The 18,538-nt window shown below is 47.2% G+C and overlaps 1 protein-coding gene across 1 annotated transcript in view; it reads right to left on the reverse strand.

Moving 5' to 3' along the window:
- The window catches only part of MEI1 (meiotic double-stranded break formation protein 1), a 1,068,659-nt gene that overhangs the window by 573,249 nt on the left and 476,872 nt on the right, over nucleotides 1-18,538 (reverse strand). The window contains 1 exon segment of the mRNA XM_053689435.1: nucleotides 16,231-16,426. Coding sequence (XP_053545410.1) covers nucleotides 16,231-16,426 — 196 coding nt within the window.

Consider the following 18,538-nt stretch of genomic DNA (forward strand, 5'->3'; position numbering starts at 1 on the left):
CAATGCCACCCGATACCCAGAGGACATTCCTCTGGCTAATCTCCAGGCAGAAACAGTAGCTGATACACTACTGAGGATATTCGCCAGGGTGGGTTTCCCCCGGGAGACTTTGTGGGATAAAGCCCCTGTCCAGCTTCCCATACCACCCCCAGACTAACAGGCTATGTGAGAGGTTTAACGGGACCCTAAAGCAGCTGCTTAGGACGTTCTCGGCCTCTCACAAAGACTGGGAAAGATACCTGCCGCACCTCCTATTTGCTTAAGAGGGAGGTGCTCCAGAAATCCACTGGGTTCAGCCCCTTTGAATTAGTGTATGGCCGGAGGGTGAGAGGGCCCCTAGACTTGCTTAGAGCCCACTGGTAAGGGTCGGTTGGGGAAGGAAGACACTCCATAGTGGAGTACGTCCTGGAGTTCAGGGACCGACTGAAGGACCTCGCCACTAGGGTACGAGAGAACCTTCATGTCGCACAACGAAGGCAGAAGCGGTGGTACGACCGAAATGCCTGTAACCGCAGTTTAGATATAGGACAAAAGGTCCTGGCACTGAAGCCTGTCAAAACAAACAAGCTACAGGCTTCCTGGCAGGGACCCTACTGAGTGGTAGAACAACTATGCGATACGACCTACCTGGTAGCCAAATGTTCAGACCTTTCCGGACCTTTCATGTGAACATGTTGAAGGCATATCAGGAGAGGCAGGGGGAAATAGCCGCAATATATGCGCTCCGGTCAGGGAAGACTCCAAGAACCTCCCCATGCCGGAGCTACCAGGGAGAAGTAGGACGCCCACAGGGGTTAAAGACATCAAGCTGGACGAGAGGCTAGCGACTGAGCAGAAAGAGCATGTCAGGCAGGTCTTAGAGGACCGACAAGACATGTTCTCCATGAAACCTGGGTACACCACGGTAGCAGGGACAGACCCCCCACTGGCAGCCGGCGTACAGGGTTCCTGACTCAGTTAGGGAATGTATGCACAACGAGCTCAGAGAAATGCTGGACATTGGTGTTATTGAGCCTTCCAACAGTCTCTGGGCATCCCTGGTGGTTCTGGTCCCCAAGCGAGACGGGACCAACCGGTTTTGTGTAGACTATCGTAGGCTCAATGACAGGACCACGACCGATGCCTACCCCATGCCCAGGGTGGATGACCTCCTAGACCACATCACCCATGGCAACTTCCTGTCCACCCTAGACCTCTGCAAGGGCTACTGGCAGATTCCCCTGGAGCCGGAATCTATTCCCAAGTCAGCCTTCATCACCCTATTTGGCCTATACCAGTTCAAGGTCATGCCATTTGGGATGAAGAACGCTCCGGCGACCTTCCAAAGGATGGTAGGCCGCCTTCTTGATGGCCTCCAGGATTGTGCCTGCTCATACCTTGACGACATAACAATCTATAGCAATACCTGGGAGGACCACCTGGTCCATCTGGGTACCGTTCTATACCGCATCAAGGATGCCGGTCTGACCCTCAAGCCAGACAAATGTATGGTAGGGCGCACAACGAAGGCAGAAGCGGTGGTACGACCGAAATGCCTGTAACCGCAGTTTAGATATAGGACAAAAGGTCCTGGCACTGAAGCCTGTCAAAACAAACAAGCTACAGGCTTCCTGGCAGGGACCCTACTGAGTGGTAGAACAACTATGCGATACGACCTACCTGGTAGCCAAATGTTCAGACCTTTCCGGACCTTTCATGTGAACATGTTGAAGGCATATCAGGAGAGGCAGGAGGAAATAGCCGCAATATATGCGCTCCGGTCAGGGAAGACTCCAAGAACCTCCCCATGCCGGAGCTACCAGGGAGAAGTAGGACGCCCACAGGGGTTAAAGACATCAAGCTGGACGAGAGGCTAGCGACTGAGCAGAAAGAGCATGTCAGGCAGGTCTTAGAGGACCGACAAGACATGTTCTCCATGAAACCTGGGTACACCACAGTAGCAGGGACAGACCCCCCACTGGCAGCCGGCGTACAGGGTTCCTGACTCAGTTAGGGAATGTATGCACAACGAGCTCAGAGAAATGCTGGACATTGGTGTTATTGAGCCTTCCAACAGTCTCTGGGCATCCCTGGTGGTTCTGGTCCCCAAGCGAGACGCGACCAACCGGTTTTGTGTAGACTATCGTAGGCTCAATGACAGGACCACGACCGATGCCTACCCCATGCCCAGGGTGGATGACCTCCTAGACCACATCACCCATGGCAACTTCCTGTCCACCCTAGACCTCTGCAAGGGCTACTGGCAGATTCCCCTGGAGCCGGAATCTATTCCCAAGTCGGCCTTCATCACCCTATTTGGCCTATACCAGTTCAAGGTCATGCCATTTGGGATGAAGAACGCTCCGGCGACCTTCCAAAGGATGGTAGGCCGCCTTCTTGATGGCCTCCAGGATTGTGCCTGCTCATACCTTGACGACATAACAATCTATAGCAATACCTGGGAGGACCACCTGGTCCATCTGGGTACCGTTCTATACCGCATCAAGGATGCCGGTCTGACCCTCAAGCCAGACAAATGTATGGTAGGGCGCTCGGAGGTCTAGCATCTTGGACACTGGGTAGGCTGCGGGATGCAGTGGCTGGATCCGGCCAAGATTGAGGCAGTCGACAACTGGCCAACCCCCAAGACCAAGACCCAAGTCCAAGGGATGGCAGGGTATTACCACAAGTTCGTCCCTAACTATAGTGCCCTGGCCAAACCCCTGACCAACCTGACCCGCAAACAGTTACCCAAACAAGTCCTGTGGTCCCCATAGTGTGAAACAGCCTATCCTGGCCGCTCCTAACCCGTCCAACTGTTTGCCTGTTTCAGCCGGAAACTATTGCCCAGAGAAGGAGGCTATGCAGCAGTAGAGAAGAAGTGCCTGGCCCTGGTGTCGGACCTTAAAAAGCTACAGCTATACCTCTATGGAAGGGCCTTCATCATTCTCACGGATCACAACCCCTGGTATGGCTCAACCGAGTTTTGGGGGAAAATGGATGTCTGTTTAGCCCTGCAGCCTTTCAACTTTACTATCCAATACCAGCCGTGAAAGAATAATGGAAATGCTGATGGACTTTCCCGGCAAACTGAGTTGGAATAGCTCCCCGGACAGCCCCAGGCTGACCCGTGTGTGTATCTAGCTGGGTCTGCCAGACTGTTAAGGGGGGAGCACTGTCACGGATACCAAGCTGCAAGGGCTACCCCCACCCACCCCTACTACCTAGCTCCCTCCTTTTTTACCTCGGATTTGGTCTTTTCACGGCATTCGCAATCTCCCAGACTCTGTACATCCTCACGGAACAGCTGATCTATGACCGCCTAACCCCTTTCCGGCTGGCCGGGCTCCTGAAACTACCGGCCAGCCGCGCCTCCCTGAATAACCGCTGAACTTTACCCCAGGTTGCTCCAGTGGCCCTTTGCCCCAGAGCTCCGCTATTTTGAGGATTGGCACCCCCTATGGAGGGCAAGAGGTGGGGTGATTGCCAGAAGGGAGCTTCCTTGAGAACTTGGGGTTTTTGGACCTCCCTCTACAACCCTACTCCCCTTAGCTTACTGGGTGTACGTTTGAGCAGCTGCTGCTCCGGCCCCCAGCGACGGATCATTTTTGGACTGTAGCATCTGGGGGCTGAGGGCTTTCTAACGACACCATGGAAGTGCCGCCGCTCACCCGGGATCACCCTGAAACCACCACCTATATATCCCTGGGACTCTAGAAGACTATGAACACTATGGGGGGCACCAGCCTGTCTGGAGGGGCGGGAAGGGCGGGAGATCTGGTGGTCTGATAAGACCCTTATCAAGATGAGCTGGGTGTATATAAGTGTGTGTGTTTTCACAAGTATGTTCTTGTTCCACCTAAATAGTGGTCGTGTCTGGTTATTTGGGTGGGCTTTGGCTTTAATCACTTCGCTCCGCTTCATAGCTACGAGTTCAGGGTATAGGAAGGACCCCTTTGGCAAAGCTACCCACTCAGGGTAGCCAGTGTCCGTCACAAGCCGTAATCCTCTCAGGAGGCTGTTGTGCAGCTGTCTCATAAGCCAACGAAATGACACTCCTCAACCAAAAAGAAAGAGTAGTTGACATGGCCTTTTGGCCCTTACGTTTGCCAGCAAAGACTACAAAAAGAGCAGAAGATTGATGAAAATTCTTAGTAGCCTGGAGATAGAATTTTAGAGCACAAACCACATCCAGCTTGTGTAACAGACGCTCCTTCTGAGAAGAAGGATTAGGACACAATGAAGGAATGACAATTTCCTGATTGATATTGCGGTCCGAAACCACCTTAGGAAGAAATCCCAAATTGGTACAAATGACCGCCTTATCTGCGTGGAAAATAAGATAAGGGGGATCACTCTGCAGAGTCAAAGGTTCTCAGACTCTAAGAGCAGAAGAAATAGCCAACAAAAACAAAACTTTCCAAGACAACAATTTAATATCAACATAATGCATAAGCTCAAACGGAGCCTGCTGCAAAACCTGAAGGAAAAGATTAAGGCTCCAAGGAGGAGCCACAGGTGTGAACAAAGAGTTGATTCTGACTAGTGCCTGAACAAAAGACTGGACATCCGGTAAGTCAGCCAAATGTTTATGCAATAGGCAGAGATCTGACCCTTCAGAGAACTGACTGACAAATCCTTCTCCAGACCCTCCTGGAGAAAAGACAAAATATGGGGAACTCTCACCTTCTGGCAAGGAAAAAACAGAGATTTGCACCAGCATAGGTATGTGCGCCAAACCTTATGGTATATCATGTGAGTTACCGGCTTGCGAGCCTGTATCAAGGTGTCAATAAACTTTTTAGACTATGGGCTTGATTTATCAAGGGACGAATGGCCCCTGATGCCCCTGATTCCACGCGAGCCTTCAGGCTCACCTGAAGCAGCAGTCTTAAGACCGCTGCTCCTTAACTGGTCTGCTGCCTCTGAGGCTGCAGACATCAATCTGCCCGATCCTATACGATCGGGTTGATTGACACCCCCTGCTAGCGGCCGATTGACCGCGAATCTGCAGGGGAGGGCATTGCACAAGCAGTTCCCCAGAACTACTTGTATAATGTTAAATGCTGACAGCATAAGCTGTCAGCATTCAGCAATGTCTGGAGGACATGATTCGCTACAGCAAATCATGTCCACCAGACACTGGTAAATCTGCCCCTAAATCTAGATTTAGATGAAGAAAAGGACCTTGAAGTAGAAGGTCCTTCCTCAGGGATATTTTCCATGGAGGAGAGGACGACATCTTCACCAGATCCACAAACAAGACAAGTAGAAGCAATTATAATTACCAAAACAAGCTCCTGTTTGATCCAGACTATCATCCGAGGAAGGAGGGCAAATAGAGGGAACAGGTAAATCAGACCGAAATCCCATGGAACCGCTAGAGCGTCCATCAGAACTGCCTGTGGGTCCTTTGATCTGGACCCATCAAGTCCAACTCCAGAACCCCCCACCTGAGGGTTATCATAGAGAATACTTCCGGATGAAGAGCCCACTACCCTGGGTGAAATGTCTGCCTGTTAAGGTAATCTGCTTCCTAGTTGTCCACACCTGGGATGTGAATGGCAGAAATGTGGCAGTTGTGAGTCTCCGCCCACAGAAGGATGCGAGGCACCTCCTTCATCGCTAAGGAACTCCCTGTTCCTTCCTGAAGGTTGATATAAGCCACTGATGTAATGTTGTCCAATTGAAATCTGATAAACCGGACCGAATTCAGTTGAGGCCATGCTATCAGGGCATTGAAGATTACTCTCAATTCCAAGATATTTATAGGGAGGACAGACTCCCCATGAGTCCAGGTCCCCTGAGCTCTTAAGGTACCCCAAACTGCTACCCAGCCGGAAAGGCTGGCATCCGTAGTCACAATCTCCCAAGATGGTCTCAAGAAGCATGTGCCTTGGAACAGATGATCCTGACAGAACCACCAGGACAGAGAGTTTCTCATCAGATTGTCTAGGACTATCCTCTGAGAGAGGTCTGAGTGGTCTCCGTTCCATTGTCTGAGCATGCATAACTGTAGAGGTCTCAGATGGAAGTGAGCAATTACTTACATACACTGTGCCACGGAGGGTCGGACAGATGACTGAAGAGAAAGGCAGGTGGAATAAAGTTTGGATTTTCTTACTTCCATTAAGAAAATATTCATTGAGATTGAGTCTATAATCATCCCCAAAAAGCAGACCCTGGTATTTGGCACCAGAGAACTCTTGTCCAGATTCACCATCCAACCGTGAGAGCGGAGAATCAACAACAGAGAATCTGTATGGGATATTGCTAAATGAAAAGATGGCACCTGAACCAAGACATCGTCCAGGTAAGGCACCACCGCAATTCCTTGAGATCTGGCCACAGCCAAAAGAGCCCCTAGAAACTTTTTAAAGATTCTGGGCTATGGCTAGACCAAAAGGAAAGGCTACAAATTGGAAGTGTATGTCCAGGAAGGCAAACCATAGGAATTGAAAATGATCCTTGTGGAAAGGAACATGAAGGTAAGCATCCTTCAGGTCGATGCTGGTCATGGACTGACCCTCCTGAACTAAAGGGAGAAAGGAACAAATTGTCACGACTATTCCTGTCTCTTTAAGGAAGTACCTGCTCCTATTATGAACACTGCATTTATCAGCTGTGTTCAGACAAGCAAACTTTGCTTGATTATTGCAATTCAGTTTCATTGCTTCGGTAAAATAGCAGCAGTGTGTCTAAAGTTTGTTTATATCCTCAGGGAATTTTAACTGAAGGGATCTTTGTGTTTCCTGTCATCATTTGGTTGCTTATCAGCAGGCTCATCTACTTTGTTTTGTTTTCTCTCCAGATTCCTCTATGTTGTGCCTGTAACTTTCAGTTAAAGCTAACCCACTAATCTCACTTTGAAAACTGCCTTTTTGCTGGTTCAGATCAATACTCTCAGGCATCACCTTCCTGTGTCTCCCTTCACAAATCCAGATGAACATTTTGAATCAAATCTCCTAAGGTATTGTTCTATTTTTTAAATCTATACAGTGACTGTATTTTAATCTGAAACTTTCTCAGTTTATTTTCCAGCTGCTGTGGTTTCTGTGTTTGCAATCACTTAATAATACCTGTAAGCCTAAGGATACAGATCAACATAGTACTTTATTCAGATACTAACTAGTTGTTAACTGGTTATGTGTTGCACAAAGGACGGAACCCTGAGAAATTTGTTGAGACACTTCAGGTCTAGAATAGGTTGAAAGGTTCCCTCTTTCTTGGAAACCACGAACAGATTGGAATAGAATCCTCGACCCTGCTCTGCCAGAGGAACAGGAACAATCAATCCTAGAGAAGAGAGATCCCTGAAGCAGTTTAAGAATGCCTCTCCTTTTTCCTGAATTGCAGATAATCTTGACAGGAGAAATTTGCCTCTCGGAGGACAAGATTTGAAACCTATCTTGTATCTCTGAGAGACCACATCCGCCGTGCAAAGATCGGGAACATCGCAAATCCAAGTCTCTTGAAAAAGAGAAAATCTGCCCCCTACTTGATCCATTCTCGGACCGGGGGTGAGCCCTTCATGCTGATTTGTTCTTAGAGGAAGGCTTCTTGTACTGCTTGTCCTTATTCCAAGGTTGGTTGAATCTCCAGGAGGGCAGGTTTGTCCCTTGAAATTACTAAAGGAATGAAAAACTAGAAGTCTGGCGGCCCTTAGGTCTATTCTTCTTATCCTGGGGAAGAAAAGCTCCTTTTCCACCCGTGACTGTGGAAATGATGGCATCCAGACCAGGATCAAATAAGGTCTTCCGCTTAAAGGGAAGAGAGAGAAGTCGAAACTTAGAAACCATGTCTGCCGACCAAGACTTTAGCCACAAGTCTCTGCAAGATAAACCGGCAAGACTGGAAGTCTTAGCATTTAGGCTTACCACCTGCATACTAGCATTGCAAATGAAGGTATTTGATAGTTTTAGGGCCTTGATCCAGTCCTGGATCTTCTCTAAAGTAGTCTCTGTCAGGGTGCCAGGAATCAGACTGAGAAGAGAAGTGCAAAAATAATCACACCTTTATTAATAGCAAAAAATAATAAAAAGTCCACAAGTCAAATAACAAGCCAGGAGTCAAAACCAGAGCTGATAGTCAGACGAACCGAGTCAGGAGCCAAAGCGAATAGTCAGACGAGCCGGAATCAGGAACAAGGAAAACAGCAGAGTCAGGAACAAGCCAGGGATCAGGAACCAGGAAGGACGTCAGGCAGCCTGGTAAAACACAGGAGCTCTCACAAACAGGTCTGAGACAACGCAAGGGCAAAGCATACTGAACAGAGGCCCTTTAAATAATAAGTGATGACATCACAATTCTGAGACCGCATCCTGTCTCACATGGATGATGCACAACAGTCTGGCCATAAAAGGAAGTGCAGGCAATGAGCAGCATCCCCCACAATGCACCAAGACAGGAAGAGAGGTGAGTAAAATGGCTGCCAGCAGCACATGACAAACACAACAGGGAAAAAACCCTGACAGTACCCTCCCCTCAACGACCCCTCCCCGCGGGAGGACAAAAGGCTTATTGGGGAAACGGGCATGGAAGGAACAGAGGTGGGCAGGAGCATGAACATCAGAGGAGGGAACCCAAGAATGCTCCTCCGGACCATAGCCCCTCCAGTGAACCAAATACTGTACACGGCCCCTGGACATACGAGAGTCAATAATGCTGCTGATCTCATACTCCTCATGGTTGTCAACAAGGATAGGACGGGGACGAGGCAACACAGTGGTAAACCGATTACAAACCAATGGTTTCAAGAGGGAGACATGAAAAACATTGGAGATGAGCATAGCAGGAGGAAGGTCAAGAGCGTAAGCCACAGGATTAACCCGTCGGAGTATTCGAAAAGGACCAACATAACGGGGAGCCAATTTATTAGAAGGCAAACGAAGGTTCAAGTTGTGGGAGGACAGCCAAACTCTCTCACCAACCTGGTAGGAAGGTGCGGGGAGACGCCTACGATCAGCCTGGAACTTTTGGCGCTGCATAGAACGAAGAAGGCAATCCTTAATCTGCACCCACGTGGAACGGAGTTGCCGGAGATGCTCCTCCAAAGCCGGAATACCCTGAAACATGAATGAATCGGGCATCAAGGATGGTTGAAACCCATAATTCGCCATGAACGGGGATAACTTGGAGGAAGCATTAAAAGCACTATTACGAGCAAACTCTGCCCAAGGTAACAGTTCAGACAAATTATTGTGGTGATCTGAGACATAGCAACGGAGGAACTGTTCCAGAGCTTGATTAGACCGTTCCGCAGCCCCATTGGATTGAGGGTGATATGCCAAGGAGAAGGAAAGCTGGATCCCCATTTGAGCACAAAAGGAACGCCAAAATCTGGAGACAAACTGGCTACCCCGGTCCGACACTATCTCCTTGGGTAACCCATGTAAACGGAAGACCTCCCGGGCAAAAATTGAAGCAAGCTCCTGAGCGGTAGGCAGCTTCATCAAGGGAATGCAATGTGACATTTTAGAAAAACGGTCAACCCCCATAAGGATAACAGTATTGCCATTGGAAACAGGGAGCTCGACAATGAAGTCCATGGAAAGATGTGTCCAAGGACGCTCACCATTAGCAATAGGTTGAAGAAGACCCACAGGAAGACGTCGAGGAGTCTTATTCTGTGCACAAACTGAGCAGGAGGCAGCATACGCAGCAACATCAGAACGAAGGCCTAGCCACCAGAATTGTCGAGTGACAGACCAAATCATTTGGTTCTTGCCTGGGTGACCTGCGGCTTTAGGATAGTGGTAAGTGTGCAAAAGTTTAGTTCGAAGATTCTCAGGAACAAAACACTTACCACTAGGTTTCTCAGGAGGTGCATTGGTTTGTGCAGCCAGGATCTCCTCCCCCAAGGGAGAAGTCAAATTAGTACGTATGGTGGCCAAAATATGGTCAGGAGGTATAACAGGAGTAGGTACAGACTCCTCCTTGGACAGAGGCGAAAATTGTCGAGAGAGGGCATCAGCCCTAACATTCTTACTACCAGGCAGGTAGGAGACCACATAATTAAACCGAGACAAAAATAGCGCCCATCTGGCCTGTTGGGGCGACAAACGTTTTGCTTCAGAAAGATAAGTTAAATTCTTGTGGTCAGTAAGAATGAGCACTGGCACACTAGTACCCGCAAGAAGATGCCACCATTCCTTAAGTGCCAAAATTATAGCCAGTAGTTCCCTATTGCCAATTTCATAATTGCACTCCGCTGGAGACAATTTCCTAGAGAAGAAACCACACGGATGCAAAGAACCGTCAGGCATAGGACGTTGAGACAAGAGGGCACCTACTCCAGTCTCAGACGCATCGACCTCAAGAACGAAAGGCAGGACAGAGTTAGGATGAGCCAGAACTCGAGCAGCAGCAAAGGCAGTCTTAAGACTATCAAAGGCCTTAATGGCAGTAGGTGACCAATGGAGTGGATCATTCTCTTTACGGGTCATGTCTGTGATAGGTTTGACCAAGGAAGAAAAGTTTTTAATAAACTTTCTATAGTAATTGGCGAACCCCAAAAAACGTTGAATAGACCGAAGACCAACTGGGCGAGGCCACTGCAGAACTGCAGATAACTTGTCAGGATCCATGGAGAACCCTGCAACGGAGATAACATAACCTAGGAAGGTTACTTGAGTCTGATGGAACTCACATTTCTCGAGTTTACAAAACAGGCCATTCTCACGTAGTCTCTGAAGTACCCGTGTAACATCAGAACGATGAGCCTCAAGTGTGGGTGAGTGTATGAGGATGTCGTCTAAGTACACCACAACACACTGTTGCAACATATCTCGTAGGACATCATTAATAAATTCCTGGAAAACAGCAGGAGAATTACATAGGCCAAAGGGCATTACAAGATACTCATAATGCCCGCTCCTGGTGTTAAATGCTGTTTTCCATTTGTGGCCCTCCCTAACAAGATTGTACGCCCCTCTCAAATCAAGTTTAGTAAAGACCGTAGCTCCCTTGAGGCGGTCAAAGAGTTTCGTAATAAGCGGAAAAGGTTAAGCATTCTTAATGGTAAGACGATTAAGACCCCTATAATCGATGCATGGTCTTAACTCGCCACCCTTTTTCTTCACAAAGAAGAAGCAAGCCCCTGCAGGAGAGCAGGATTTGCGGATGATCCCCCGCGACAGAGCATCGGCAACATACTCCTCCATAGCACAATTCTCTGCAACAGACAGAGGGTACACCCGGCCCCGAGGAGGAATGGCTCCGGGTTGCAGGTCTATGGCACAATCGTAAGACTGGTGAGGAGGCAACGTACCGGCTCGCACCTTGTCACACACGTCTAGGAACTCTCGGTACTCCTCTGGCAATTGAGATACCGAAGAAGTGCACAAGACTTTAACTGGTTTCCGAAGACAAGTGGAAATACATTGCGGGGACCATGACAAAATTTCGGACCTGCGCCAGTCGAGACTGGGATTGTGCTTTTGGAGCCAGGGATAACCCAGAACAACCGGAAAATGCGGAGAGTTTATCACCTGGAACTAGGAGGGTTTCAAAGTGGAGAGCCCCAACAGCCATGGACAACGGAGCAGTTTCGTGAGTAATGAGTGCGGGCTGAAGGGGCCTGCCATCAATGGCCTCAATAGCAAGCAGAACGGACCAAGGCAAAACAGGAATGGAGTGCTTTGATACAAAAGCACTGTCAATGAAATAGCCCGCAGCCCCGGAGTCAACAAGAGCCTGGGTGACTATGTAGGAGATCACACAGGAAAGGACAACCGTGACCAAAGGTTTCTCCTTAAGTGGTTCCGGGGACGAGGATAAACTACCCAAGGTCTGCCCCCGACAGGACCTTAGGTGTGAGCGTTTCCCGGCCGTGTAGGACAAGACTTCAAAAGGTGGCCCTGTAACCCACAATAGAGGCAGAGCCCCTCCCTCCTCCTAAAGGCCCTCTCCGCCGCGGAGAGACGCGTGAATCCCAGCTGCATCGGCGCAGCAGTACCTGGTGACTCGGGACCAGGAGGCATGGGAGGAGAGGGAGGCATGGGTGGGAACGAACACATAGGAGACAATGGAACAGGAGGCTTCCGCAAGCGCTCCTTGAAAGAGGGCCTCTCTCTGAGTCTGATGTCAATTAGGATAAAAAAACAGAATTTATGCTTACCTGATAAATTACTTTCTCCAACGGTGTGTCCGGTCCACTGCGTCATCCATTACTTGTGGGATATTCTCCTCCCCTACAGGGAAAGGCAAGGAGAGCACACAGCAAGAGCTGTCCATATAGCTCCCCCTCTGGCTCCGCCCCCCAGTCATTCGACCGACGGTTAGGAGAAAAAGGAGAAACTATAGGGTGCCGTGGTGACTGTAGTGTATAAAGAAAAAGACAAATTTTTCAGTGGACACCAGACCCTCTCACATGCATCTGCATGCACTGTACTTAAAAGAAACTGAGCAAAAATGGCGCGAAAATGAGGCTCTGCCTAATACAGTGAAAGGCCCTTCCTGACTGGGAAGGTGTCTTAACTAGTGCCTGGCGATAAAAAACGTTCCCCAAATAATAAAAGTGTGAAATCCACTTCAAACTTTAAATAAAAACTTAAATAAACAATCGATTTAGCCCTTAAGAGTGTCCACCAGTTAATAGCCCATAATAAGCCCTTTATTCTTTCTAAGTCTAAGAAAATGGCTTACCGATCCCCATGAGGGAAAAATTACAGCCTTCCAGCATTACACAGTCTTGTTAGAAAATGGCTAGTCATACCTTGAGCAGAAAAGTCTGCAAACTGTTCCCCCCAACTGAAGTTCTCTCATCTCAACAGTCCTGTGTGGGAACAGCAATCGATTTTAGTTACTGCTGCTAAAATCATACTCCTCTTTTAAACAGAACTCTTCATCTTTTTCTGTTTCAGAGTAAATAGTACATACCAGCACTATTTTAAAATAACAAACTCTTGATAGAAGAAATAAAAAACTACAACTAACACCACAAACTCCTCACCATCCCCGTGGAGATGCTACTTGTTCAGAGCGGCAAGGAGAATGACTGGGGGGCGGAGCCAGAGGGGGAGCTATATGGACAGCTCTTGCTGTGTGCTCTCCTTGCCTTTCCCTGTAGGGGAGGAGAATATCCCACAAGTAATGGATGACGCCGTGGACCGGACACACCAATGTTGGAGAAAAGACACCAATGCCTCGAGATCCTCTGGTAAATCTCTGGCAGCAACTTCGTCTTTGATCGCATCAGAGAGCCCATGAAAGAAGGCAGCAACAAGGGCTTCATTGTTCCAACCTACCTCTGCGGCAAGTGTACGGAACTCAATAGCATACTGAGCAACAGATCTTGTACCTTGCTGAATGGACATAAGTCGTTTAGCAGCAGAGGAGGAGCGAGCCAGAACATCAAATACCCTTCAAAAGGAGGCCACAAATTCAGGGTAATTTGAAATCACAGGTTTATTAGTCTCCCACAAGGGATTAGCCCAGGCAAGAGCTGTGTCAGAGAGTAACGAGATGAGAAATCCCACCTTAGCTCTGTCAGAGGGAAACGCCTGAGGTAACATCTCAAAGTAAATGCCCACCTGGTTCAAAAACCCTCTGCACTGAATAGGATCGCCTCCATATCGCTGAGGTAGAGGTGCAGAACCGGACATGCTGCTGGTAGGCATAGGTGCAGCAGCGGAAACAGGAGCAGCCATAACTTGCTGGACACTTTGGTCCAAATGTGCAGTGCGAGTCAGCAGGGTTTGCAGGGCTAGTGCAAATTGATCCAAGCGGTGATCCTGTTCATCCATCCTGGAAATGATGGCAGGTAAAGGTGGATTATTAGCACCATCAGGATTCATGGCCCTTGCGTAATGCCAGGGTGCCAGGAATCAGACTGAGACGAGAAGTGCAAAAATAATCACACCTTTATTAATAGCAAAAAATAATAAAAAGTCCACAAGTCAAATAACAAGCCAGGAGTCAAAACCAGAGCTGGTAGTCAGACGAGCCGAGTCAGGAGCCAAAGCGAATAGTCAGACGAGCCGGAATCAGGAACAAGGAAAAGAGCAGAGTCAGGAACAAGCCAGGGATCAGGAACCAGGAAGGACGTCAGGCAGCCAGGTAAAACACAGGAGCTCTCACAAACAGGTCTGAGACAATGCAAGGGCAAAGCATACTGAACAGAGGCCCTTTAAATAATAAGTGATGACATCACAATTCTGAGACTGCATCCTGTCTCACATGGATGATGCACAACAGTCTGGCCATAAAAGGAAGTGCAGGCAATGAGCAGCATCCCCCACAATGCACCAAGACAGGAAGAGAGGTGAGTAAAATGGCTGCCAGCAGCACATGGCAAACACAACAGGGAAAAAACCCTGACAGTCTCCTCCAAAATTAGTTCAGATAAGAAGTCACACCAATAAGAGGTCGCACCAGCGACCGCTGCCTAACTAGCAACCGGTTGCCAAAGTAGACCCTGGTGAAAAAAAATCTTACTTAAGTACCCCTCCAGTTTCCTATCCATGGGGTTCTTAAAAGAGATACTATCTTCCAGAGGAATCATAGTTCTCTTGGATATAGCTCCATGTACCTTAAGTATAGTACGCCAAAGCTCCCGCACAGAGTCTACAACAGGAAACATCTTCTTAAAGACAGGAGATGGGGTAAAGGGAAAGCCTGGTTTCTCCCATTCTTGAGAAATAATATTCGACATACGATCTGGAACAGGAAATACTTCCACAGATCTAGGTTTGACATCAAAAGCCCTATTCAGTTTATCAACGTTAGGAGTCTCAGTAACTGTAGGTTCTGAATCCTCCAGAGTAGCAAAAACCTCCTTAAGTAGTAAACGGAGGTGCTCGAGCTTAAATCTAAAACTAAACTCCTCAGAGTCTACAGTACTAACCACAGTAGAATCTGCCAGGGACGGGGACTGAGGAGGCATATCAAGGGCAACATAATCCTGAGAGGCAGATGGCTCTGAGGGGTTACATTTTTTAGGATAAGCAGAATCTTTATTTTTTGACTGCAATACATTTTATACCGTGGAGCAAAATTGTACAAGAGGAATCACTTGGGCCTCTAAACAATATAACATTTTTTCAAAAGAAATAGATACATTTTGATCTGTATCCATCCTGTCCATAAGCGTAATTGATTTCCAGAACTAGTAAAAATAAGAACCCAGAAGCAAAATAAATTGCTAGCTCCAAATAAATGTTTGTCTCTTGTCAGATGACAGAATTTTAAGCTGCAACTAGTAATATAATAAAACCCAAAATGAAGGATAACTAAATAAAGGCACCGCTATACTCTCAGCCATTGCTGGAGTAGACTCACCACCTTCTGTCAATCTAGAAGCAACCAACTCTCCATTTATCCTCTTCACAACGAGAGCTACGGAGATTGCTGCTGCTGCCAGCCGATACAGGAAGAAGAGAGGGAGCGGCCATCACGTGACCGCAACAGAGATTAAAAAATGCGTCACAAATAAAAAGCTCGGGAAAATATGCTGCGCTATTTAAACAATACTGTAAAAAAACGACAAAAAACTATTTTCATGCCCAAATAAAATTAGATAAAATTCATAGCCTGACAGCCTCAGTCCCAGAAACGCTAATGAGTTCACATAAAGTCCATCATTTCTATAAACAGTGCCCTGTGTTACTGCACAAAAATAAAAATCCCAACAACAACAATAATGTCCCAAAGCTCCAAAAATATAGAAAAGAGGTATTAACCCCCAGAGTGCTTGAGCCTTCTTCACCTAAGAAGGAAGAAAAGCACTTACCTTAGGAGCTTCAGCTGTAGGGCATACACAGCATCCCAGGTCTGACAGATCTAGGTAACTTCTGACAGGGACCTGGAGAAATAGGAAAAGCAGAGTAACCAACCCTGGTTTTCCATATGGGGGTTAGCATAAAATGTTGGAGGAGAAACAAGGACTACCCTGCCGACCTCCAACATCTAATACCCACCAGAACTCTTACTAAAGAGGATTTTGTGGACACAGCATCACCCCAATCCTTGCTTTCAGGGAAACTACCCATTAAAGAATAAAAACTAATTTTCTTAAGAGCATCATCTTCGCACACCTCCTAGATATACGAGGGCAAAGAATGACTGGGGATTATGGGAAGTGGGAGGGATACCTAAAGCTTTGCTGAGGTATTCTTTGCCTCCTCCTGGTGGCCAGGAGTTGAATTCACACTAGTAACTAGAATGGATTTGTGGACTCTCCATGCAATTGGAAAGAAAGTACCAGTCTCAATAAACGTCATTTCTGGATCTTGTCAAAGTGTAAAGATTTACCCTGTAACCCTGCAGAGCTGTTCTCCAGCACAGTTCTCTGCAGCACTTGCAGGAGCCGACTCTTAAGCAGATCTGAGACCAGTGGGTTGTCATAAGTTTCTAAGAAAATCTTTAAAATCATCAATACTTTGTGAGCCAAATCAACAGGGCCCCTGACAATCACATCCTGAAAAACAAAATGTTCTTTGTCAGAAACCTGCATAAAAAAAACCACAAAATCAATATTACTATTTGATGGAACAAAATAACAAAATGTATGCTTACCTGATAAATTTCTTACTTTCTTAACACAATGAGTCCACGGATCATCTAATTACTATTGGGGATATCACTCCTGCCCAGCAGGAGGCGGCAAAGAGCACCACAGCAAAGCTGTTAAATATCACCTCTCTTCCCTCCAACCCAGTCATTCGACCAAAGTAAAAGGAGAGAAAGGAAGCAACAAGGTGCAGAGCTGTCTGAGGTTTATAGTATGACAAAAACAGAATTTATGCTTACCTGATAAATTACTTTCTCCAACGGTGTGTCCGGTCCACGGCGTCATCCTTACTTGTGGGAATATCTCTTCCCCAACAGGAAATGGCAAAGAGTCCCAGCAAAGCTGGCCATATAGTCCCTCCTAGGCTCCGCCCACCCCAGTCATTCGACCGACGGACAGGAGGAAAAATATAGTAGAAACCATATGGTACCGTGGTGACTGTAGTTAGAGAAAATAATTCATCAGACCTGATTAAAAAAACCAGGGCGGGCCGTGGACCGGACACACCGTTGGAGAAAGTAATTTATCAGGTAAGCATAAATTCTGTTTTCTCCAACATTGGTGTGTCCGGTCCACGGCGTCATCCTTACTTGTGGGAACCAATACCAAAGCTTTAGGACACGGATGAAGAGAGGGAGCAAATCAGGTTACCTAAACGGAAGGCACCACGGCTTGCAAAACCTTTCTCCCAAAAATAGCCTCCGAAGAAGCAAAAGTATCAAATTTGTAAAATTTGGCAAAAGTGTGCAGTGAAGACCAAGTCGCTGCCTTACATATCTGGTCAACAGAAGCCTCGTTCTTGAAGGCCCATGTGGAAGCCACAGCCCTAGTGGAGTGAGCTGTGATTCTTTCAGGAGGCTGCCGTCCGGCAGTCTCATAAGCCAATCGGATGATGCTTTTAAGCCAAAAGGAAAGAGAGGTAGAAGTCGCTTTTTGACCTCTCCTTTTACCAGAATAGACAACAAACAAAGAAGATGTTTGTCTGAAATCTTTTGTAGCCTCTAAATAGAATTTTAGAGCACGGACTACGTCCAAATTGTGTAACAAACGTTCCTTCTTTGAAACTGGATTCGGACATAAAGAAGGTACAACTATCTCCTGGTTAATATTTTTGTTAGAAACAACCTTTGGAAGAAAACCAGGCTTAGTACGCAAAACCACCTTATCTGCATGGAACACCAGATAGGGCGGAGAACACTGCAGAGCAGATAACTCTGAAACTCTTCTAGCAGAAGAAATAGCAACCAAAAACAAAACTTTCCAAGATAGTAACTTAATATCTATGGAATGCAAAGGTTCAAATGGAACCCCTTGAAGAACTGAAAGAACTAGATTTAGACTCCAGGGAGGAGTCAGAGGTCTGTAAACAGGCTTGATCCTAACCAGAGCCTGAACAAATGCTTGAACATCTGGCACAACTGCCAGTCTTTTGTGTAGTAAGACAGATAAAGCAGAGATCTGTCCCTTTAGAGAACTTGCAGATAATCCTTTCTCCAAACCTTCTTGTAGAAAGGAGAGAATCTTAGGAATTTTTATCTTATTCCATGGGAATCCTTTGGATTCACACCAACAGATATATCTTTTCCATATTATATGGTAAATCTTTCTAGTTACCGGTTTTCTGGCTTGAACCAGAGTATCTATCACAGAATCTGAAAACCCACGCTTTGATAGAATCAAGCGTTCAATCTCCAAGCCGTCAGCTGGAGGGAGACCAGATTTGGATGTTTGAATGGACCCTGAACAAGAAGGTCCTGTCTCAAAGGTAGCTTCCATGGTGGAACCGATGACATATTCACCAGGTCTGCATACCAAGTCCTGCGTGGCCACGCAGGAGCTATCAAGATCACCGAGGCCCTCTCCTGTTTGATCCTGGCTACCAGCCTGGGAATGAGAGGAAACGGTGGGAACACATAAGCTAGGTTGAAGGTCCAAGGTGCTACTAGTGCATCCACTAGAGTCACCTTGGGATCCCTGGATCTGGACCCGTAGCAAGGAATCTTGAAGTTCTGACGAGACGCCATCAGATCCATGTCTGGAATGCCCCAT

Source organism: Bombina bombina, chromosome 7 (assembly GCF_027579735.1).
Source record: "Bombina bombina isolate aBomBom1 chromosome 7, aBomBom1.pri, whole genome shotgun sequence".
Lineage (NCBI taxonomy): Eukaryota > Metazoa > Chordata > Amphibia > Anura > Bombinatoridae > Bombina > Bombina bombina.